Source organism: Melopsittacus undulatus, chromosome 5 (genome assembly GCF_012275295.1).
Source record: "Melopsittacus undulatus isolate bMelUnd1 chromosome 5, bMelUnd1.mat.Z, whole genome shotgun sequence".
In the NCBI taxonomy this organism is placed as follows: domain Eukaryota; kingdom Metazoa; phylum Chordata; class Aves; order Psittaciformes; family Psittaculidae; genus Melopsittacus; species Melopsittacus undulatus.
The window spans coordinates 12,194,778-12,219,661 of record NC_047531.1 but is presented as its reverse complement, the minus strand read 5'-3'; the positions used below and the strand labels follow the sequence as shown (position 1 = coordinate 12,219,661).

The window sequence follows — 24,884 nt, the reverse complement described above, 5'->3', positions numbered from 1 at the left end:
GCCAAGCACCACATCAACGGATTAACATAGGTAATACCAGTTTAACAGATCATGTCCCAGTATCGGGGCCTGCTCTTTTCCCACTTTAACCTATTAGTGTAGATGTTACAGCTAGTGTTCAGACTTGAGATTCTGAGACATGTATAAGGAGGTAAAGAAGATACATTGGGACAAAAGAGATTGTATAAACAAATAATGAGGACAACTGAATAGCTAAATTCAAAGAAGGATGAGAAGAACACTGTTTCTCAATAATTTTCTGTAACATTCAGAATTACACTGATTCTAACCCTATGAGCAAAGCAACTAAAATCAGTGGGTATACTAGATAATCAACAAACAGTCTGAGTACCATAATCAGTTAGTCACGGTGTCTGATTTCTTTTTTTGTGGGAGAGAATGTGATTTTGATCTGCAATGAAATAATATATTACAGTACATTGTCTCCAAGCCATGAAACTATTTGATGGTGCAGTTCACGTGTTTATTTGTTTTACGGCCATGATAATCCAACTAAAACTGTGGGTTTCTGCGTGGCAAGTCAGAAATGGTAGGTTGCTGGTGCTTCTCGGTAACATTTGTGTCTGTAGATGTTCTGTGAGGCTTTGCCAGTCATTTATGGTTTAAATTGATGGTTTAAAATTGCAGAGAATCTTTTGTTAAGGACATGATGGGTGAACTTAACTGAGATCTGTGGTCCCATGTACAGTTCTAGGGGCGGGTAAGTGAAGAGTTTTGCTTCTTGTTTTCAGAAAAAGGGGATAAGTATTTGCCTCTGCTGCATTGCCCTTGTGTTGTCTTTTTAGTCATGGAAAAGAACCATTCATTAGTAGGTCTCAAGATCCCTGACGGCTTTCCCAGCGGGATGCTCTTGGGATTCAGTTTGAGGTGAGAACTGTAGAACTGGTGAGGGCACACCCCAACTGTGCCTCAGGTGTCCTCAGTCCAGAAAATATCCTGTGATCTGGGCCTAGGCAGCCCAAACCTGATGTCTTTCCCAAAAGTGGTAGTGTCTGACCCACATGTGAAGGAGCCCACTGAAGAAACCCCCTGGTGGGCTCTATCCTGCTCCACTCCGGGAGGTTTTCCACAGTGCTGGGGGACAGCAAGCTGGCCCTGTGTTTTCAATAGTGAAGTTATGTGGGGAATGTGTTGGGGGTTTCATGTTTCAGTTTATGTTGTGGGTTGTGGAGCACTGAAGGGGTAAAATCCAGGCTGGTTATTGATCCTAACTATGCGTTTCCAAATTTTGCTGTGTTTTAACTTTTCTTAAAATTAAAGTGTTGTTTATACATATGTTGTTGTTTAAGGGAGCTCAACAGGCAATTTTCTTATCCTGCATTTTTTTGTTTGATGTGGCAATAAAGAGAGCCTTAGTACTAGGGACTTCAGCTTGTTGTGCCCTGATAGATAGCCCAAACAGGAGCACAAGAGGTGCGAGCCTTTTGGAGAGAACTGGAGCGAGCATACTCACACACGTGCGTTATTTACCAGCACGTAAACGAGCCTCGTCGACTCGCTGCTTTGCAGCCTGTGGACTTCCTATCCCCCAGCCTTAACTCAGCGGGCACCGCTCGTCCGCTGGGACGGTGCCCGCAGGTAGGAGGGCAGCGGCGGATCCCTCATCCCGCCCCTCGCCCCGCAGCGTGGCGAGGATGCCCCGGGAGGCCGGAGGTGGTGCCAGGGCTGAGCGCGGGGCGGTAGCGCCGGAGAGAGGGAGTTAATGCGCGAGGGTTGGGGGAAGCCGCTGGCAACTCCGGTTCGGCGCTGCCGCCCGCCTTCCCCGGCGCGGCCCCGCTCCTCCGCCCACCCCTCGCCGCCGCCCACCCGCCCGCCCCGCCGGGAGCGGCTCCAGCGCCGCCGGGGCCGGGCCGGGGCCGCGGCGCCGAAAGTTTCGCGGTCCCTGGACTCGCCATGGGCTTCGACCCCTCGCGCTTCGCGGCGCCGGTGGCGGCGGAGCTGCAGTGCAAGCTGTGCGGGCGGGTGCTGGAGGAGCCGCTGTCCACGCCGTGCGGGCACGTCTTCTGCGCCGGCTGCCTGCTGCCCTGGGCGGCGCGGCATCGCCACTGCCCGCTGCGCTGCCGGCCGCTGGCGGCCGCCGATCTGCGACCCGTGCTGCCCCTGCGCAGCCTCGTCCAGAAGCTGGAGGTCAAGTGCGATTACAGCCCGCGGGGCTGCGGCCGCACCGTGCGGCTGCGGGAGCTGCCCGCCCACCTCGCGGCGTGCCGCTACGGGCCGCCGCCGGGCCCCGCCGAGCCGCAGCCGAGGGGGGGGACGCCCCCCATCCGCTCGGGGGGCTGTTCCGCGGGGCAGCCGCGGCCAACCGCCCCGGGGGAGTCCCCGCGGCCACGGACGGGGGTCGGGCACCGCTGCCTGCGGGCGCTGCGGGGTGGTGGCAGCAGTAGCAGCCCGGAGCCGCGTCCCGAGCTGAAGAGGGAGGCCCTGCGCTGGAGCAGGAGGGAGAAGTCGCTGCTGGCGCAGCTCTCGGCGCTGCAGAGCGAGGTGCAGCTGACGGCGCGGCGGTACCAGGCGAAGTTCGGCCAGTACATGAGCCACATCAGCAGCATCACCCGGGACCTGGCGAGCGGCCAGCCCGGCAAGGTGAGCGCGACGGCAGGGACCCGCGGCGCAGCACGTCCCGGCCGGCCCCCTCCAGACGTGCTCTCCCCGGGACGGCTTTGGTCGTGCACAACTTGTGACGACCGGCAGAGGTAGCGATGGGAACGGTGTGCCCGGGGCCCGCCAGTCATCCCAAAGTCCGCTCAGGGACACAGCCCGATACCTCTCCATCCTCGCGCTCATCCCCAGAGTGGCGCAAGCCGCTTCTGCCCGTCCCCGGGGAGATGGGACCACCGGCCTCAAGTGAGGACACGCTTCTCGTCGGTCCTTGCGACCGAAAACCGAGGCGGTGGCGAGACCGGCGGTGTCTGGGAGCGGCGGTGGCCGAGCGGGGCTTGTCGCTTGCTTGGCCGGAGGAGGTGGTAAGCGGGCGGGATGGGAGGGGGTCTCGCTCGTCGGCTGGTCCCAGTTCCTCCGGTCAGGGTGTCCGCATCAGTCACCTCGCCTCTCAGGGCTCCCGCTGCTCAGTTTGCTCCAGCTGGGACGGGCAGAAGCTTGGACAGAGGGGCGCGGAGCTTGGCTTTTAACTTTAATTTGGGCAACCGAGAAGTTGTCTTAAAATCTGGGGTGTAAAGTGGTTGTAAACTCTGAAAGGTTAAAGGCTAGGAAAGTCTCGTTTGGTAGGATGGAGTAGCAGCTGATGCTTGATAGCAGAGATGGGTGCAGCGCTTCTCTCTCTTCTCAGTGCTGATAACATTACTGAGACAGCGGCTCGCTTTCTTTAGGCTAAATAAGCGATCTCAGAGTACTGGTGACCTGGCTTAATTCCCTCTAAGGGAGCTGTTTTTTTATTTTGAGCATTATCTCCAGGCTGGAAGATCGCTGTGTAGTAAGCTCTGTCACTGCTGGTTGCAGCCGTGGTGAGGAGTGTTTCAATGCAAATAATTTTTCCTTTTAACCCAAATATTCATGAACCTTTGGGAAGCAAAATCCCTGGTGGAAAAGTTCTGAACAGCTAAAGTCACTCTTGATGCAATGTAGCATGCTAGGCATCTGACTGCTGCATGGGAAGCGGAAAGGAAATACCGTTCACAGGACACCTGAGGGTCTGGAAACATGAGATTTCATGGCGTTGGGAAACTTTGTATTTGGGAACTTGAATATTTAATATTCTTCTCTTTCCTTTGGTTAGCTAATTCATTAAGGTTTAGGTTGCTGCCTCTGGGAGGTGTGCTAAAACATCTGCTTCATCTTCTGGCAGATGGGTTAAGCTCATGTGAAGGGAGACAGCAGTGAGGTGTGCGAGAAAGCGATGGCTGTAGGAGGGAGGGGAAAGACCTGGATTTTGAGTGAGGAATTGGAAGGAGGTGGGGGGGATAGGCGGGAGGCACCGCTGCGGAGCATCTGTTATGTCTTAGCAGTGCCGGTAGGTGCTGCTGTATGTACTGCCGCGTCGAAAGCTCTTCTGCAGATGAGGCCGGGGTGATGAATAAAACAGGCATTTGGAAGAAAAACTACCAATAAAGTAAAACTGTACTTCATTAAAATCAAATGGATCATGCGGCAGTAACACATTTCACAGTTAATAAAATATGGGCTTCATTTTTAAGTATTATAATTCGACTGTTTTGAAAGGTATACCTGATTTAGGTGTCAAATTCATATTAATTAACTAATTTATAAAGACTGACAAACACAAACACCTAACAGTGCTGGGTGATTTCTTTTTTTCTGTGGGAAATATAGCTCATGAAATTTAACTATTATTGTGTGTGAAGGAGGTAAAAAGAGCTCACTTGTGCTAAAGCCTCCAAATATTTTGTTGCTTTTTTAATTCTTGATTTTATCTTACCATTCTTTAGCTGTTCCACTGAAGGAAGATGTTTCTTTCTCTTTCTAACTTTTAGCTTTTACTCCTTCACTGGTTTTGATAGATAACTCTTGTTATCTTTTCATCCTATTTTTCCTTTAGCCTTATCTAAAAGCCGCAGCTAAAAATCTTTTGTAAGTTAGTATTTTCACTTAATATTCTGTTATTGAGGCTATATTATTTAACAGTATTTCACCTCTTGATTCTTAGGGAGGAGAACCCAAACCATTAACGATCATGCTACACCGAGAAAATGATACGTTGGGATTCAATATTATAGGAGGACGACCCAATCAGGTAACAACAAAAGTAACTGTAGGGTATTTTGACCTACTTTCTGTTACTATATACATGTTAGTAATAAAAGAGTTACTTTCCATGACAGTAGGGATGGAATCAGCTCCAGATATAGAAGAACTGTGTGTTATCAGGTGTAATTGGAATGACCGGTTTGAAGGCATACTCTTATGAGAATTATTACTTTCAGGAAAGGTGTTCCCATTTTTTTTGCTTTAAACCTTTAGGCTGATCTGCACTCAGTCCCCATGTGAGTAATCTGTATCCATGCAAACTGTTCAATGGAAATCTCTGAGGCTGCTTATAACAGTCATTGTAGCAGGATTAAGCCATTGGAATGTTTGGAATCAGCTTGGGGTTTTTTTAATATGTTTAAAGGAGAGATGATTTGCTTCTGTAACTCAGGTAGTTTAAGCACATGTCCTGCTCTCACATCCCTGCTTTCAGTTTTTCCTTCTTTGTGAACTGAAACAGTTTTTGTTGATCTTGTATCTTCAATCAGTCTAGTCTCATCAGTCTAGGTTTAGAAACTTCATTGGAAACCACAGAATATGCATGAGGATCACTAACCCTCCCCCTAGAATATGCATAAGAATATGCTTTATTTTTTTCTTCATCCTTCCAAAAGCATTAATCAGGATTGTCATTGCATATGAAGGGTAAAGAAACCTGTTAAACTGGAAAATTAATAGTTGATTAAAAAGGCTTGGTAATAATTATGCACTGATCAGGTTCTTGTTAAGTGGGAGAATTGTAACCTCCTACTATTACTGAGAAGGGGAATGAGACCCTGTGTGTTAGTTTGGCAATCTTCTACTCTGAAGCTGTATTTAGTGGTGCCAAGGAGTCTGTTCCTATTAGCCTGAGAAGTTCACTGTCTTCAAGGCTGAATTATTTATTGTTCCCTGTGGGTAAATATGAAGACCAGCAGTTATCAGATGTTGGTGCTATAAATCCAAAGCAAGAGTTTCTTAGATTTCCTAATGGAAGGATGAGACAACAGGTGGCTCTAAGATAAAGTACATGGGCTTTGATTATATCCATATTTTGAGTATACCAGTAACAAAGTCCAGACTATCTTTAGATTGGATTGCAGTAACTGTTAGTTGCTGTTACTTACAGCTGTAGAAAAACTGCAGGGAAAAGGGAGTGTGGTGTTCATCTTTCTTGGGATGGCAGCTGAGCCTCTCTGAAGTACTTAAATGCTGACAGTGCATAGTGGAACAGACTTTTTATATTACAGGCTGTTAGGGTTTTTGGATGAATATTCAAGAAGTTTAAGGAGTAAAGGATAAATATATAAAGGTTCACAGCACTGTTTATAGAGAGACCTGCTGGCTGGAGAGAAGGAAGTGGTCATGGTTTTCCATTAATGTTGATAGTTGGAGAAGTTAGTGAAGCTGTGAGGCAGAGCTGGGTCTTGGAGGGCTTTGAGTCTTTGAAGTTTAATTTATAAATTCTCTTCTGTTTTGTTCTCATTGTGATACATGTGAATACCACAGATGTTTGATTGACAGTTCCCAGGTATTGGTATAAGGTCTCACTCAACATACATCAGACAAAAGATGTAACAGGAAAAAAAGGATAGAGTTGGCTCAAATAATGATAATAAAAATCCCTGCTCGAAAAGTTAAATACTGGAGCAGGAATCATTTGGTAACACAATGAAAAAGAGTTCATGAAAGTGATCTGTACCTTCAGGTTGTTCAGGGAAAAAGTACCTTTGGGTGAAGAGTTGGGTCTTGCAGCAGAAGAGCAGAACAGTGGTGTCATTATATTAGTCACCTATGTGGAAATGTGTTCCTTCACCACTTATTAATTGTCTTTTATAAATACAGTGCAGGTTTTTCTCACTGGAAAGCAGGTGAATCTTGGTGGCTTGGGTAATATGTTCCATTGTCTGTGTTTCCTTTCAACCCATAATAGGCTTCCCCACTGTTCTTCACTTTCTACCTGCAGGGAGGAGGAGAGCAAAGAGTCACCACAAGCTCATTTTTTATTTCATCAGGAAAGAACTCATATCACTAAGTGTGTGTTGCTGGGAGGTGATTCATTATTTTAATGGAGCATGGCTGCTTTGATCCCCACTTTTGTCCTGGGCCCCAGCTCTGGCTGAGTGTGAGGACTGTCCTGCAGAGCAGGCTGTGGTGTGGAGGCTGTTCCCCCCCAGACACAATGGCAAAGCCAGACTGGAGGGAGCTGTGGGTATGGCTTGGGGCTCCTGCTGTTACTCACAGACTCAGCTAAGGGTTGGGTGAACTGATTGTCTCTGTAGCATCCCTGCTACACAGCTGGTGGGCTCTGTGACAGGGTGCAAGAACTCAGTATGCAGCATGCTGCATTTCCATGTCAGGAGTGCTGGGTACCGGCATGCCAGACTGAAATACTGTTTTTCTTACTGGGTCTTACGTTGTTCTTGAAAAAGCCAGTGTAATTTCTTTTGGGAAAAAGAAAAAGGAATACAGTTTTATGTAGGCAAAGGTACTGTGATCTAGCCTTTTGTTTGCTCAAGGGAAAAAACATCCGTGCACCTCTTGCATTTCATTAGTGGCTGTTATGCTTCTTTTGTCAGAGTTTCATTTCCCTGTTTGTTCATAATTTCAAAATACTGCTGGAACTGTTAATAAATTTCCCTTTTGCTTATTATCTGACACCTATGAGTCTTTGTGATAAGGGGGGGGGGGAAAGGAGTTTATGAAGTCATAATCAGACTAGCACAGTGTTGAATCAGATATTTGTTAACCTGTAATCTACCTGGGTTGAGTCTCCATAAGTCAATTGCCACATATTGTAAAGCATGTTTTATAGTGGTTCCATTTTTTTTTGTTATGCCTTTATCATTTTCTTAATAGGAAAACTTATAAAACATTTTCCCCATGAGTGCATAGGACCTAGGCCTAGAAACCTGTGCATATATGAATCGTGCTGTTGGTCAGGGATTCACCAGCCACAGAAGAGAGAGAAGCATCCTATAAACTGTTATCCAAAACATATATCATCTGGAAAGAGATGCCTTCATTTATTGCTATCTAGGTTAAAATTTGTATGAACGCTTGAAACTGCTTTAAATGGGCAGTGTCTGCTTGGTATTATTTCATTATTAATAACAATTTGAAACTATTTTAAACTATCGTGATGAAATGAAGTAATTTCAGCACGTGCAACAACATTAGATGTATCATTCCAGCTGTGGTAGATAACTGCTTTAAATTTGACCTTCATTCAAGTTGTACATATCAATGTGTAGAGATCGACTGGAAGTGGGTTGTTTTTTTTTTGTCCACAGCTGATCTGTATGGATTTCACAGTTGAGCAAGTTCTCAGTCTCCCATGTGAATAGGATTTATGAGGTTAACCAGTTCCATCCAAATCCTATCACTGTTACATGCCAGTGAGCTAATGTCACTTTGTTCCCTGGAGCTTTATTTTCAAATGCAGAAAAAAAAAGGTACAAGCAGAAGTGCTGCAGATGCCCTTTCCCTCCTGAGAGTAATGCTTGTGCATCCATTTACATGAGTATCTTCCCCTGTACTAGTCACTATCTGCTGTGAAGTTTGAGATCTGCTTTAAATATTTTAGCTGGGATCTGATTACCACTGCACCCTGTGTCTCATGTAGACTAAAATAATCAGAAGTAAATGGATAATCTCATAAAAAATGCTGGAATAGTCCATTCACTCTGTCCTTTTGATTAATGACTAGTTTGTGTTAAGCAAGCTTAAAGAAAAAAAGAAATCCCAAGGAGCTTAATTCTTAGCTTGAAAAGTGAGCTGCATGTTTCAGGTGGATTTGTATTTTTCATTGCTGCTGATTTTAGTACTGTCTCATTTCTTTTACTAATGTGGCCCTTTTTTGCAACTTCCCTATCCCCTGGTACAGAACAATCAGGAGGAATCTGCTGAGGGGATTTATGTGTCAAAGATTTTGGAAAATGGACCTGCAGACAAAGCAGAAGGCCTGCAAATTCATGACAAAATTATTGAGGTAAGAAAAATACCCACAACCCACCAGTGGATTAGGCTGTTATATTATCAGATTAATCAAGGATTTGATGGTTTTTACACTAAGCATGTTGTAATTTTCCTCTTTTGCTGTGTCTAAACATGATTGTACACTGAGCTGCTCAAACATTTCTCAGATATGAAGACAAATGATGGATTTTTCCAACTAACACATGTATTGGTTTTGGGATTAAGCTGATTTAAGTGAGGCAAAGGTGTAGATGCTGAAGTAGTAAGCAAGAGAGGCATTTTGTATTTCTTTTCATTAACTTCAGAAATAAGGCAGGTTATTCTATGGAAATTCACAGGTTTATAAAATTGATTTTGCCCTGTAGGTGTTACTGTAGTGACTGGGGCATTGTGGAGAAGCTGTGTTGGTAAGCAGTGATGTGAAGCTTCTTAAGCAATTAAAGAAAATGCTTTCTGCTATATGATCAGAAGTAGATCATCTGTTGTTCTTACCAGAACCAATATAGCTCTTTCCCAGGCATGTAATATGCTGGCATGGAAATGTTGTGTGTGGTATGCAGGGTTTTTTTTTTCCCATAAAATAACTATAATTGAAAAGAAAAAATACCTGAAACTCAGTCTGAAGAATAGGTTGCTGCCTAGCCTACATTTGTAACTGTAATTAGCCCTCTAAAAGGTCTCGAAAGAACAGTTTCAGTCACTGAAATAGACTCCTTAGGGTGCTGTCAAAATGGTGTTTCACATCACAGTTCTAATACACCTCTGAATGGCATAATATACCAGTAGCTGTTGGGTTTGTTTAGGATACATCACTCCAGCCTTGGGTTTAGGGGAGGCTTAGAAACATTGTGCAAACTTGCCAGTTGGTCGGGGTTTTGAACAAAGACATGTGAAACAAGTGGATTGGAAGACAAATGCAGAGTGCTGCTGTGGCTGGCTTCTTGCATTATGCTGTTAAGGACTAGAAGCACAAGCCAAGAGTGTTTGAATGCTGGCACTGTGCTCAGTGTTGGGAACCTAGAGCAGTATGTGAAACCAGATTAATGTATTTTCTTGGAAAAATAAAACTCATGCTCTTAGCTGGCAGATACACTAACCTCTGGTAGAAACCAAGCTGAGCAGAACTGAACTTGCAGCAGAACTCTTATCTCCCCAAGATACACAAAAGCCTTTTTCATCCGATTGTTTTTGTAACAGCAGCCCTATGCTGGAAAAACCTATGCTCTTCTCACATTAGTATTTCAATTACCATGTTGTATTTTCTACAGGCTGACCAGTTATATAGTTTTATGTGTTTGCTCAACACTTCCTGCTTAATTTTGTTTTCTTTTGTAGTACATTGATTGTTAAGACAAAATAGCATGGTTTTGGAGGAAGAAATATGTCACCAAAAAAGTCTGATTTATTAAACCTGAGGTAATTTTTTAAAATGCCACCAGAACTGATGCTTGGTTTTTATTTGTTGAAAAATTCTAGCTATGTAAAATCATATTGATAGTTAAAGTGCTACTAGGAACATACAGATTTCAATTTTATGTGAACCTCTAGATCCAGTCTAGCATAAGTATTCATACAGCTCTGAATGGAGCACTGTTTTTTACCATATTAGTATACAACAGCTTTGGATATATTTTTTGTGTGTTCAGGCAAGCATCTAAAAATGTTCAGGGTTAGGCTAAATTTTCTACTAGATGTTTCAGTGCTTCAAAATTTGTTAGATTAAGTAAAAAAAAAAGTAACATTAAGACTTTTTAAATGAAATGCTAGTATTTATTCCTTCATGCTAGACAAAGGAAGCAGGTGGAGTCAAAAGGTTGAATTTTAGTTGGCTATTGATGTCTTCCTATAGTAGGATGCCCTGCCAGCACTTCTGGTTTGTTGTAAAAGAGCAATATGAAAGCTTTTGCTGTGAGGAAATAAGTTGGATGGTGTAACTGTTTCAAAAGTGTTGGCAAATACACAGAATATGAGCATTGGTGAAAAGTTGATAGGAAGTGGGACTTCTTATTGCTTGCTTTTCACTCATTTGGTGATCTTATCTGATGGGCAATATTTTATGAGACCATTTTTCAGTAATCGAGAGCAGAAGGAAGCAATGTTGTTTGAAGAGCCTTTAATAGCTTCAGTCAGTTTGGCAATGTGATGCCCGGGGTGTTTCTAGCAATGTGTAGCTAATAGGATAATGGACAGAGCCATCCCATTAAATCAGGAGAAGATCTGTTCTCAAGGTGTATTGCTAAATAAAGAAGGTAATTTGTTTCAGTGCTTTATCAGATGTTTAACAAATGTTAACTGCACTTGGTTGACTACAGTGGGTTACTACAGTGAGTTGTGTACATTTCAGATGACCATCTTGTGGGTAAACTAGTTCAGCAAATGGATTTTGCAGTCCTATGGCATTGGCAACTGGAATTGTGAGTTAAGGCTGGCAAACATAAGTAGTGCTTTCTACTTTATATACGTTATTACGTATGGCAGCAACTTTGCCAAGTAATTGTTACAGTAATTGAAAAGGTGCCAAGGGGGAATCAGATTTCTTTCTTAAGGTATTTACTCTACGTGTAAAAAAATTACTTGAGTTCCTGGAGGGTTTTGAGATCAATGTGCCCAGAACGTGGGCCATAAAGCCCCTTTGACACTTTCATCTGAAAAAGGTTGGTGTTTATTTGGGGTCAGGTAAGCATTATTTTGTGCTTGAAGACCTGAAACAGATACCTGTGGGCTGGCAGGGTGGTGGTGGGTGAGGGTGACAGGTAAAGGATATACCCTGTGTTGAGGGGCTGCAGCTCTTCACAGGATGTGGTCACAGGACCCTCACTGATCATTTTCACTGTTCTGCTGAGAAACTGAAGATTTTGGGCACACCTTTACCCTCTTTATTCAAGATTAAGTTGTTTATGCAGTGTAAAACTGGCCTGGAACAGTGATGTGCACAAGCAGCATTTTGGCAATGTGTACATTCAGGAATCTTAGTACAAGCCAAAAATGATCATTATTTGTTTATCAAGGAGAAATTCTTCCTCATTAATTACTTCTATGTAGCTGGTTTCTCCAGATGTTGTAGTCTTAGGCTGCTTTCAAAGGTTACTATCCAAAAATCCAGCTTCCTAAATTAACACAACACAGCATGTGTCTAGGGCTAAACGCTGATCACACAGTATGAAAAGCATCTCATAAAGCTAGGTACAGCATTGATATCTGTGACTCCCCAACATGAATGCCTTGGATATGAGCAGTGGCTTAAAGCCACCAGACCTCTAACTTTTGGATCTCTATCATCTTCCTTTCCACCTTGCCTGTGAGTCCTGAGAGGAGGAGATGAGCTTCAAGCCATGCAAGGACTGTCTATTAGTTTGTGCTGGCTCAAAGAATTTTAATTGTTGTTGGGAGAAAATACAAAGCATGTTTAGAATGGTTCACGCTTCTATAGCTATGCATCATTTCATCTCTCCCTCACTTCATGCATATCTTTCCTGCTGAATAAGTTCACTGCTCATTTTTGCTAATAGCCTCCTCAAGGCAGCATAAACCAGCTTGATCCTTGTCAATGCTGCCAATACACAGAAGTGTTTTACCTGTTACTTTTTTTATGCATGTTTATAGTTCTGAGCAGTAAAAGCAGTTCTTTCTGTATGGAGGAAAATTTTACTCTCAGTTTGCAGTAAGTTCACATCAGAGTGGCTCCACTTTGGCTAGAGCTCCAAGTACACTAATGCCTAGTTAACAAGACATTCAGAACTAATTCTTTATACTTGTTTTTTCTTTGTATAATATTACAGTTTTACAGAAATTGGTACATCATCTCCTCTGGTTTTGAGCCCAACTTCAGAAAAAAACAGTGACAGATTTTCTCAACTCCTCTTTCAGTCTGTAAGTCACAGTGTCTTGCAAAACACCGTTGTATTACTAAAGTGGGATATGCTGATTTTACCTTTTTACTTCAGTGTTGTACATAAAATACATGACCAAGACCAAATTTGCAACCCAGATGTAGTTCTTGAATTATTTTTTTTCCTTAAGAAGAGCAGTATTTCCTCAATTTGAGGAAAAATAACTACTGTTAATTTACATTGCCTAGGAGACAAAGCCCTAGAGTCACAGCTGAACCTTCTGTTGTAGGTTTGCCAAATAACAAACCAGCAGTGAAAAACCTTGTGTGCAAGTAAAAGGGGCTCGGGCTGAAGACCAAAATACTCATATGAGGAACTGTAAGCACATCACGGTCTGGAAGGCTCAAGTGCTTTTCTGTTCCTTGCACTGCAAGGCAAAGGCTTCTGTTCTTTTACTCTCAAATGAAATGAGAATACTGGCCCTTCTGCATTTTAGTCAGTTGATTCTCATTAACTTGATGGCTAAGAAGCAGGCATGGTGGAGAAGAGGGGAAAGAAAAACATTTTTAGTCTGGGGTCTTTAAGTCTTTTTGAAAAATGAGATGGATGCCCGTATATCATAATTCCGTATTCTGTTTATGCAGCCTGAGCTCCATAAGTACATAATAAATATGGCTTCATCCCTCTTCCGTGTTTCCCTTTGTTCTTTTCACTTTTTTTTGGAGAGTGCACACACAATGGCTTTCAAGCGCATGTCAGCAAAGCCAGTTTCAATAAAGATGAAGTCTTGAGGCTTATCCTGGCAGAAGTAGCTTACATCTGCAAAGCGCCTACAGAAACTTTTTAACTATTGCCAGACTGTTGACTGTGCCGTGTGTCAGCCTTGTGATGTTTTATCTTCTGCATGTTTCTGTCATTACACTCACTATGTTGCTCAAGCTGAATCTTTGATACTAGTTGTATTTATTTGGCTAAGAATCTCCACTGTCAGATTATGTCTGTAGAAACAGTGAGCTTAAAAAATGTCTTGCTGGGATCAGAGCTAGAAGATTTGGGATGGCTTTGAACCAAAGCTGCACATGATGTGGCCCGCAAGATCTGGGTGGTAGCTGAAGAAACTTTTATATAGCTAATTTTAGTGGTGTGGATTTCAGTGTATCTAAATATGCCCTGAGTAGCCTTAGGTATATTAAGTTCTCTTAAATCCTTGTCAAATTCATAATGTTACATTGCATGTAGACAGGTCTGGCACCTGCATTAATTAGTTAACTCATAATTAGTCAGAAAGATCCCTGGGATAATAAATCAGTTATACCAGAGACTTAGAAATGTCTGTAGCCTCTTTTCACCTCTCCCTCATCTGTGGAGATACAGGGTTTTGGACACCTGACTTCTTTCATCTATCTGAATAAACTTGTTACAAGTCAGGTGGGACCAGGTCTGTACATAACTTCATTTGTATAGGAGCTACTGCCGCACTGACTTTTTTTACTTAACAGAAAGTCAGAGTGCTTCTTCAAGAAGTGAAAGCTCTGAGTTGCTGTATGTGCCCTTCTTGCAAAGGGTTGAGTTTACCTACCCAGGCCCTCGTTACTAGAGCAGGGGCTATCCTGTGTGAGACCAGCTTCCACCCATCCTCCTCCCATGGAGATAGGTGCCAGCAAGTGTTTGGGAGTCAAGATTATCCAGTGATAATCTGCCTTGAAAGAAATGCTGGTTCCAGGGATTGTATCTGGGGTACCGGTCCTGCCCTTCCTAGGTAAGCACTTGTACCCATAAATGAGACCTTCTCTCTTTCTTGTACAGTTTTGCACCTTCTATGACACTTCTTTGACTGATACTTGCATTTCTGACTTCGTAGTCCTTAACTCTGGGACACTGTTAAAACAGAATATTCTCTAGCTAGGACACTTTCCTAGATGTGAAATATGGGGCTCCCTGGCTGAATAAATGCCAGCAGCTGGGGTTCTCTTCCTAGTCTTTGCTATAGATGCTGTGTTATCTGAAAGGTGGTTACTGCTGCTAATGCCCACTGTTAGAGGGCTGTCCAGGCTGGGTCTCATGTAAGTGGAGGAGGTTAGTGTTCATTGTGTTGTCTGTGCTAGAAGTTGACATCTCGCTGTGGGCATCCTGGCATGTCTGAATTTTGTACTTTCCTGAGTTTCCAACATCAGTAGCCTAAATTTGACTGGACTTGCTGTGGGTATTTAGAAGTACTTGCATTCCTCTCTGTTCAGTGAACTAAAATGCAAATGTTACATTCATGAAAATAAGATGTGTTCTATCTAAAAAGCACTTAACATTTCAGCAGTTTATTGTCTGTGTTTTAAAAACAAAACATAAGCCTTCTGGCTTTATGTGACCTGAAATTTCTGTATGTTTTCTGGTGAAATGTGTTAGGGAGCAGAATACTGAAATAATTACACTCCCATATATGTAATGTTTTCTTGCAAGTCTTAGTATGACTTCACAAAATGGATTCTGTCCTGAGAGAAAGGGAGAAATAAAGTAAACCTATTTTAAAGAAGTGGAGAACTTGGTGTTAATAGGGTAATAGTGAATAATGACTTAAGGGTTTGTGATCAGAAACTCAGTATTTGATCCTTTAGTTGATTGCATTGAGTCTTACATTCATAAACACGCAAAAATATTACTTTGATACTTGTGTAAAGCAGCATCATGAAGAATTGTAAAATGTCTTGGCTTATAAGAGGTGACTGGTTTTAATTATTTTTGTTTTCTGAGGTATAATCTGAGAGGTTTCTATCCACTGAGAACTTGCAGTGGGCCCAGCTCTAGAGAGGTGCAAGCCTGTGGGAGGGTTTCCCAGGTGTGTTTGTTTGGACTTGTTCTCACAGACCAACCTGGCAAATGTGCAGGTATAATGCTACATTGGTTTTGTGGGAAAACAATGCTCACAGTACTTTTAACTAAAAGGAAAAAAAGTGGGAATGTCAAACATAGTTGGAATAGGGCCATGAGATGAACTCTCCAAGTAGTTTATTTGCAAAATAAGGCAGTATTGTCCTTTTCAGCAAGTCTCTTCAGCTTGTGAGTTATAACTTCTTTGAGATGCAGCTAGCTGGGGTACTGCACCTTTGCATATGCCTGGATGCTTCTCTGCAAGGAGCACCCAGAAGGCAAAGCAAAAGAAATATAGGGTGGCTGGAACAGAGGGCAAGGGGCAGAAGAAACAGTGTGGGAATATTTCTGAAATGTGACTCAACATGGAAGAAGAGAGCAAACTAAGTGGAAGTGGTGAAAATAATCTTTTACAATGGTCTTTTATGCTGCTTCTACCATGTCAGGTCTTTATCTAGGTGGCTTAGGTTAGGCATAATAGATATTGCATGGATGTGAGTGTGCATAACCCCCTCTGTCCAGCTAGGTAATTCTGTTTTGTTCTGACTGTGGTAGATCCCTAAAACAGCTGGATCACTGTAGGAGCATAAGAGGAAGAGTGAAGGAGAATATGCAAGGAGGAAGAAAAACAGGGGAAACTGAGCATCAGCTGAAGAATGCAAAGCACCAACCTTACATTTCCTCAGTAGTGCTTGCCCATAAATGGGAAATGTGGGAGAAATGGAAGTGATGTAGGAATAGTGATATCTGAATTGTGGAACAGAATAATCTATACACATTGCCATGAACTCTGATAGGGAAATAAAGTGAAGCAGTACTGGAGCAGAACTGTGATAGCTGTACTGTGTCTGCAGAGAGGGGCAGTACCCAAATTGGCAAGTCAGTAGAGCTGTTGGGTGGGAAGGATTCTGGTTAACCTATGGAAGAGCTGACTAACATAAGAACCTGCGAGATTCCACAAATGTTGTTGCTGCCATGCACCACAGATCCCTAGGCGCTGTGTGAAGGCCTGATCACACCCATCTCTTCATAAAGTGTCTAATCTCACCCCTAAGGGATAACGTGTCAGAAACTTGGCAGGTTGAAACTAAGCTTCTTCCTAGATTCCCTGTTGGAGCTTGTCTTTGATGCACCTCATCTTTCTCTTCCTCCCCAGGGTTGTTTTTTTTTTTAAGCTATAAGGTAAACCTCGCAAAATAATGGAATTTTAGCACACTTCCATCTCCACCTCATCGAGCAGCAGGAGCAGTGCAGTTTTATGTGCAGCTGAGGTAGTAGGTTTGGAGGAAATTTTTGTTTATGTGAGGTTTTAGAGGTGTTCACAAGCACTTTCAGGAATGCATTAAACTACTTGACTAATGCTGCTGCTTTCATCCCTTTCCCAGGAGGAGAAGGGCATGTGCAGGGGAGTGTTTTGTTTAGGGATCTTTCAAATAATTGCATAGACGCATATTTACATCTTGGTGTCTGTTTATGTTAGGGAAGACAAGATCATAGAAATGTATCTTCATATTTGTTGCTGAAGGTGGTAAGGTTTGAAGACCTTTGCACTTTGGTCTTTGCTCCTGGGTCAACCCTAAAGAATGTGCTCTCTCTTCCATTGATAAGCTGAATTTCCATGATGGTTGGGCTGTAGGTGTGATTGTTTGCCACTGCCTTGGTCTTGGACCAAGTCTTTCATACAGATATCTGAAGGGGGGCTATAGTGGTGCTGGGGATGGACTATTTGTTAGGGACTGTAGTGATAGGACATGGGGTAACAGGGTAAAACTTAAACAGGGGAAGTTTAGATTGGGTATAAGGAAGAAATTCTTTACTGTGAGGGTGGTGAGGCACTGGAATGGGTTTCCCAAGGAAGTTATGAATTCTCCATCCCTGGTGGTGTTCAAGGCCAGGTTGGACAGAGCATTGGGTGGCATGGTTTAGTGTGAGGTGTCCCTGCCCATGGCAGGGAGGTTGGAACTAGATGATCTTAAGGTCCTTTTCAGCCCTAACTATTCTATGATTCTATATGGTGTTTTTGATAGTCAGTATGGAGCTGAAGTACCCTAACTTGGTACACTCCAGAAGGTTTGAGAGGAGGGAAGGCATTTTCTGGTGATTTTCTTTAATCTTGTCAACTATGTAGTGTATAGAAAGAGCCAGAAGCTTCAGAGGGCACTTAAGGATGGATCAGGGGGAGTTAACTCTTTGAGGCTTATATGATGAAGAGTAGTAGGAAAGGAAGCCTAGTCCAGCTATGGAAAGCTCTGATGAAGTCTGATATCATGCTGGGTTTGTTGCTTAGAACTGAGGGATATGTGAGGAAGCTGTGCCTCCCACAGCACATGTTGCTGGCACCCCAAAAGCTCTTGGCATTTTCAGAAAGTGAGAAGAGTCCTCTTCAGCCTTTCACGAAGCCTATTCTTTATTGTGGTTGAGACAAACTCACAGTTAGAGGAGATGACAGCTTACATATGTTGTGTGAATGCAGTGTTTTATCCTCTTAAGTCACTGAACTGATTGTTGCAATCCAAGAATATATGCTCTAGGAGCTTTGATCTCTTCTACGCTTTTTCTTAATCAGCTAATTATATTTGTAAGGAGTAGCTAATCGCTGTTCCCTGTAATTGGAAGTTGAGTGAAAAAAGCCATTAGTGTCTGCCAATGCAGAAAAGCTCCAAATGAAGTCATTATTCATGGCTTTGTTTAAAAAATTAATAACCTAATTTTTAAGAAGCTTTGAAATGCAGCAGTGTGAACAGGAGAATGCTCCTCCTTACGACTTGTGAATAGGAGTATCCAGAAGCATGTACAGCATTGTGCTTTCGAAATGCTTTGAAAATGTAAATGTTAATGTAGAAAAAGTTGTTTGGGAACTTCACTGCAAAATGCAGAATTCTGCAGAATTTAAAATCATGCTGTAAGGGAAAAATCAATTTCCAAATTTTCAGGAGCAGATGTGGTCTCTTCAAACCACCATCAAAGACTATGCTGGGTAGAATGGGGTGTACCAAGCTAAAGCACATTTGTTACTAATATGCAGACATTTTAGTAAATGTGTTTTGTTTGGAATTGCAAATCTAATATAATGTTACAACTTTACATGTAGACCCAACTTGATTTGGACACTGCTGCTGCAGGAAGGGAGTGCAGAATGACTCAACACTCTTTCTTCATTCAGATAATTTTGGAAGGCATTTTTCTGTATGAAATACTGTTATTGGCTGCTGTGTTTATTTACATAGTAAATTTATGTATGTTATTTACAGGATATTATTTACATAATATTTCTTTGAGGAATATGTCTTTTCAACTAGCAAAACTGGAGTGGGGGAAATTATGAAAATATTTAATTCATAACTTGACATCCTGCAGTTTTCTACTTGGGCAAATAAGGTTTTCATACTTTAAGAGAAAAGAATCACTGTATTCCACACACCTATCGAATACCTTAGCTTTAAAATTAGAAAAATTATGAATCCCTCTGTCTGGAAGTGGTTATCTAATGTAGGAAATGGTCCAACAAAGGTTGATACAGAAATGAGAGTTTTTTTTCCCTTCATCTGTGTTTTATTGACCATATAGAACATAAAATCATAGAATAGTTGGGGTTGGAGAGGACCTTAAGATCATCTACTTTGAACCTCTGTGACATGTCTAACTTTTGAGGGATCCAGTGGCTCAGCTATTGCCCATCTGTTTCTAAGTAGAGTCTATCAATCTTGCGTTTGTTTCTTTAAGCATGCTGATTGAGTGGGTTAATACTTGAAGTCCTTCCAGCATCTTGCAGGAAGAAGGCACACTATTTTAAACGGAAGGGATTTGCTGTCTTGCATGAATTAAAACATCTGGATCCCTACACTTCTCTGTTACGTTTGAGCTGGGCTAGTCTTTGGCATGTGGCAAGTATGGAGCCATATGGTCTTCATGCTGTCAGCAAGCCTTTTCAGTGCATACCTTTGCCTACCCCCCAGCCTTCTTTGAATGGTAGCTGCTACTGTGGCCTGAAAGATAAATGTTCCAGGAGCTTTCAGGCTGTTATGCCCTTCTTGAATGGATTAATTGCATTTTTGAGTGGTACAACATCCAGCACTCTAGAGCAGAGAGATGAATCCTTTAATTCCCCAGCAGTGCTTGGGGCCCCAATCCAGACTGGATGCCTTGTGTTAGTGCCACATGTGTAGCAGTGCTTTGACTTACACTTTGTGTCCTTCGTATCTTGTTTTCTTAATGTCTCCATGAAATCTCCAAGTGCTCAGCACAACTGGTTTTTACCTATGAACATGTGGTTAAATGGAATACTGACTGTTTTGAGAAATTCCTTAAGAGAAAGTTACTTTCTACTGACCAAAAGAATGGTATTAAAGGCATACTGCACTTCCTAACATCTCTCTTAATATTTTATCACTTTCTTATGAGAATTAGTATATTTTCCAAAAATAGAGGGATTTTTTCTTGTTTTCAGATATTCAAAATACTTTAAAATTTATTTTTTATGCACATGTCTAATATTTTTAATGAATTCTCTATTTTTAATTCTTATTTTAAAAAAGAGTAGGAAGAACATTTCTATTTTTTAAGAAGCAAAAATGGTTCATATTTTTTGTTTGTTTTGTAAAAAACTCTTACTATTGCTATTTCTAATTTAATTCAATTTCTCATTAAATAAATGTAGATCACTGTTTTCAGTCTTTTTTTGTGAGTCACTTAAGTTCTGTACCCTTGTATTAAGCATGGGGCTTTTGTATTGTTTTCTCTCCTCCCTTCTATGAGGTAATGGAAATCTAAAGAATTAGTATTCATCAGTTAATCCAGAGGCTTTATCTTTTAATTAACACAAACTATAGACAATATTATAAAGATTAAAGAACACATTGACATTTCGGAACGCAAATCAGAGAGTGAACTGTTCAGAAAGTGCTGTTAATGTCCTAATTTAGCAGAGCTATTTAAGAACAAGGTTTTAATCTGATTGCTTAAACTTGTGTCTTACATTAGTCAGAGCCCCACAGTCCATTACAGCCCTTCTGCTGATGTCATTAACTGCGTGTGTGCATTAGTGACTTCTTCCTGCATGTATTGCTTTGCATTTGTCTCTTTCTCTTTCATGTTGTGTTTGCTGTGATGTTTAAGTTCTGTAGTTCAAGAAGCTACCTTCATGTATATGTATACTTCGAAGCGTATATCATATAGGAAACAGCTGATACGAGCCATCAATGTTACTAATTTGAAAACCAGCATGTTACTTAGCACGGTTAGTTTAACTGCCCTGCTTTGCATTCTCAAATATGCTTGGCTATTGTTATCAGTTTCCTTTTTAGTTTAAGAATTTGGAGAAAACTGGTTGGGCTCAGCCCAGGTTACCTCAGTTCTAGCTGGAGCCTTTGAGCCACTGTTTCCAGCTGACTGGCTTTGCAGTGGGCTTGTAGTCCTTCCCAGATGAGGTTGTTTGAACGGCAGCTTTCAGGTTTTCTTGCAGTAAAGATTTACAATTACTTTTGCAATTAAAGAAATGGGAGAATATAATTGAATTGACAGTGAGCCTTAATTGAATTGATAGTAAGCCTTAAAGAGTTTTTTCAATGAGAGAAACATTGGTGAAATCTAAGCCATTAAATTACTTGGAAATTGGTGTATATTTTCACTTAAATCTTTTATCAGAAGAAAAAAAGGTTAGTTCTATCCCTTGTTTTCTAAACAAATAACAGTGTTAAATCTCTGTGCTTCATCTGGTTTCCCAGGTCTGTTAATCAATGGGGACAGAGGCACAGCCAGAAGGCAATTTCAGTTATTTTAGCCACTGTGTGCCTTTTAGCTGAAGTTTCTTGTCCATCTCATTTACATGCTTTAAAAACAAAAAATATCCCCCCTCTACTTTCTTAACCAGAAGTGTTATTAGTGTATAAATACTAGCATCATACTTTTTTGTCATCTCAACGTACTACTTGTTGCCTGGCTATGTTACCTCGAGTTATTAAAGATCTGTTCTGGGAGGAGAAGCCTAAGCTCTATATCCAGTTGCCAGGTTTTTTTTCTGATTTGGCCACTTTGAGATGAAATGAACCGTTAGAGGCTAATGGAGTGGACGGAGAAATGTGTGCTAGGCTACCACAAAATAGTGGAGTTCAGTTATAAATTTCATGAGCCATCATTGATGGTGCTGTCTCTCATTTTAAGTGAGCTGACTTTTCCCCAAGTTCATATATTGTACATTTGATCTTTAAGTGACTGGCCAAGCCATGATGAATCCATGTTATTAAGTAAGGGAATGGTAACAAGTGATGGTAATGAGCCTGTGCCAAGTCACCTGCCTGATGTTTACTTTTTTGAGTACTGATCAACAGTGCATGAAGTCCTGAAAAAAGGAGTGCCAATCTAAAAATAGTGTCAGAGAATGTAGAGCACACAGGACACTTAAGGTAAGATTCATCTTGCTTAATACTAAATGTCTTAATCTTTTCTCATTCTGTAAGTATTAAAGATGAATTAGGTGCCTATTTCTAGCAAAGGTGATTAGTTCATCCTGAAATATTTAACTTGGTGACATCTGAGTTAGGATGAGATTCATCTGATCCCTTGAAAATGATAGTGATACTTCTTAAAGTCTTTGAACATTTCATATGAACTGTCTTTTTATTGTTTTCTAGCACTTTTGAGGTTTGGGATAAAAGGCCTCTTTGTACAGAGTTCTTCACTGTAAAGACAGAACAAAGCTTTACAGCTTCACTGTAAAGCTAGAACAAAGCTTGCTGAATCTTGTGTCACCCAAGAATGAATAAAATTTAAGAGACAAGAATGTAACTTGTTTTATTCACTTCCTTACATCACATTCCATATGTCTGATATTCCACTCTTCTAGAATTACCTATTTCACTCATTTGAATAGCAGCTTGAATATACAAGGAATCAGTTTCCATGTTCATAATACATAAAATACCAGCTTTAGTACAAAATGAGAAATCCAGGTACAAAACTGGGCTTGGACTCCACCTACCATGTTCTGATTATCCTATTTAAGATGACCTCCTCCAACTCCATAGTCTTAATGACTCTTTGTATTACATTATTCATTAAACAAACAAACAACAACCAAAATAGGCATACAACAAGGTTAAGCTTTATTCCATGTTCCAGATATCTCAATTGCTAAATTTTGAACACTGGTACTTAAAATCTGACAGAAATTAGCATGAGAAAAGATGGAACTTGAAATACTCCGGTAATTGCTGCCTATTTAGAGACTAGCTTTGAAATCATTTAACATATGGTTTCATGTCATATCCAGTCTCTTTAATCTCTATATCTTTGCAATTGGAATAAAGTAAACCCAAGTGTTAGAAGGCAATCTGTATCCCCTAGGAGGATGATCAATGTACCACTGTTTTAGCTGACTCTGCTGTAGTGGAAGAAATGGCGTGAACAGCTGTGTCAGCTGAGAGCGCTTCATAGATCTCAGCTTTGACTGTCCTCTGTGCCTTTTTAGGAGTCAGCAAACTCTGATTTTGGCAGTTTCAGGAGGTATTTGAGTAGCTGTTTGTGGAACCTTGGTGATGGGTTTAGCGAGTGAAGATGCAGATGTGTGTGTGAAATAGTACAGAGCGCCAGCTATCCAAGCAGTGGAACCATGCTTTGGTTTTTGGCAGTCTTCAGAGAGATGGAGTTTGTTCAGAGAAACAGACCATGCAAAGATTGAGAGACTGGTGACATTCTTTTGGCAAGAGAATAATACAAATTATCTCATTGCTCAAAGTAAGAAATTTTAATCATCACTTTTGTTGCTTTGGGGTTTTCAATGTTTTGGATGGACACATACAAAGGCAGGAAGACAGTATCTCTTAATGAGCTAAGACAGTTGTAAAAGATGAGCAGGCTTTTGGGCAAAAGGTGCTTTCTTTAAATCCAGCATAGAAGGATTTATTATATATATCTTCAATTAAAATTAATAAAAGTGGGGATTCTATGGGGTTTGGTTTTTTTGGGGGTCTGTTTCTTTGTTGGTTTTGTTGTTTGTTTTAAGAAGCTAGGACTTGGACATTCAGAGATATGGGTGGTGTTTCCTGCAAAATGTTCTTTACCTGTTCTTAGTTGACCTTATTGGTATGTCTGTGAGTTTATTCTGATGCTTCAATGGTTGGGTGTTTCCACTCAGTTTCAACAAGCGTATTTGTGCACGGATGAGCATATCAGGTTTTAGGATGCACATATGTGGGATGCATTGATTCTGAGGATGCCTCTGTGGGGAGGCATTAAAAGCTATGGTTGGAAGGGTAGGTTGGCTGTAGAAGTACTTTTTAAAGTTTTAGGGTTTCGGGGGAGGGGGGAAGGAATGTGTTAGGGGGATTTTGCTTTGGGGTTTGTTTCTTTGTTTTTTCGTTTCCATTTCGTGTTTATTGGTCTATGGCACACTTGCGTCTGGTTCTGAATTTGGTGAAATTTGGGAGGTGGAGTGTTGTTCAAATGCTACATAGGGACCTTTTCAGAGTTTTGTATGTAGGTACTTGGCTAGCTCTTAGAGAGCTGTTGTACATTTACCTACATCAGGTGAGTGCAGAAAAGTGCTTCTGTCAAGAAAAAAACAAACCCCACAAACCACCGGAAACTGCAAACCCAAACCAAACCCCACCCCAAATGCATAAACCTCACTCCTGTCCAAGTATACTGTGTGTGGATATAGTCTGTATATGAACATACAAATACAGAATTACAAAAAAAAAAGGAAAATAGAATGGTCCTGTATCTGTACTATGTAAGACTGTACTGAATCGGTCAACGGTAGTGAGCTGGCATTGGCAGGTTGCAGACAAAACAGAGAACACTGTTGCAGGAGACGCAGGAACAACTAGAGTAAATGATAATCCTCAGAAATTAACTAAATTAATCAGTTGGACTAAAAGACAGTGACAGACATTTAATGTTCAAAATGGTGGTTTTCAAAAGCCTGTTTAATCCCAGATTTATTTAAATACTCTTTAGCGGAAAGGTTTGTATTTGATACAGTGAAGATATTAATGGGCTGGGAGGTAAGGTACAAAGTGTAAAACGAACATCTGAAGTTTTATGTATTAAACAGATTTTTCCAGTCTGTGGTGGTGGGTTCCCTTCTTGGTTTTGTTCTGGTTTATTTTTATTTGTTTATTTATTAGCCTGGCTTTGCAGCTGTGCATTCTGGATATCATTTAACTTTTCCATGCAGCAGTGTTCCAACTTCAGCTATTACACGCTTTTGGGATGAGACTTAAAATTTCTTTTTTATACTTTGTGAGCTGTGCCTTCCTGTGTTTAGAAGGCAACTACCCTAGTTTCTCAAACTACTGCTTTACGTGTGAGGATTTGGAAGTGATTAAGCTACAGAAGTTGTTGTGAGTAAGAAACTATAGTCTCTTTTCTCATGGCCTGAAATGGTAATTGCTTCAGAGATATTTTTTTTTAATGCAAATTGTTTGTATGAATAAAGCTTTCAATCTCCAGCAAAGATGCTGTGAAGTATGTTTGTAGCAAGAAGGATCATTCATC

The 24,884-nt window shown here is 41.4% G+C and overlaps 1 protein-coding gene across 3 annotated transcripts in view; it reads left to right on the top strand.

Annotated features, from left to right (window-relative positions):
* Window positions 1-1,854: 1,854 nt before the first annotated feature.
* PDZRN4 (PDZ domain containing ring finger 4) overlaps window positions 1,855-24,884 on the top strand; it is a 246,615-nt gene continuing 223,585 nt past the window's right edge. Inside the window, exons 1-3 of one of the 3 annotated variants that reach the window (XM_013128771.3) lie at window positions 1,855-2,601; window positions 4,640-4,726; window positions 8,606-8,710. In XM_013128771.3, the coding sequence (XP_012984225.2) occupies window positions 1,915-2,601; window positions 4,640-4,726; window positions 8,606-8,710 (879 nt within the window). In that variant the 5' untranslated portion in view covers window positions 1,855-1,914. Of the gene's footprint in view, window positions 2,602-2,945; window positions 2,982-4,175; window positions 4,195-4,639; window positions 4,727-8,605; window positions 8,711-24,884 lie in introns of those variants that run through there. The other 2 variants (XM_031048028.2, XM_034062845.1) reach the window with 2 other exon arrangements.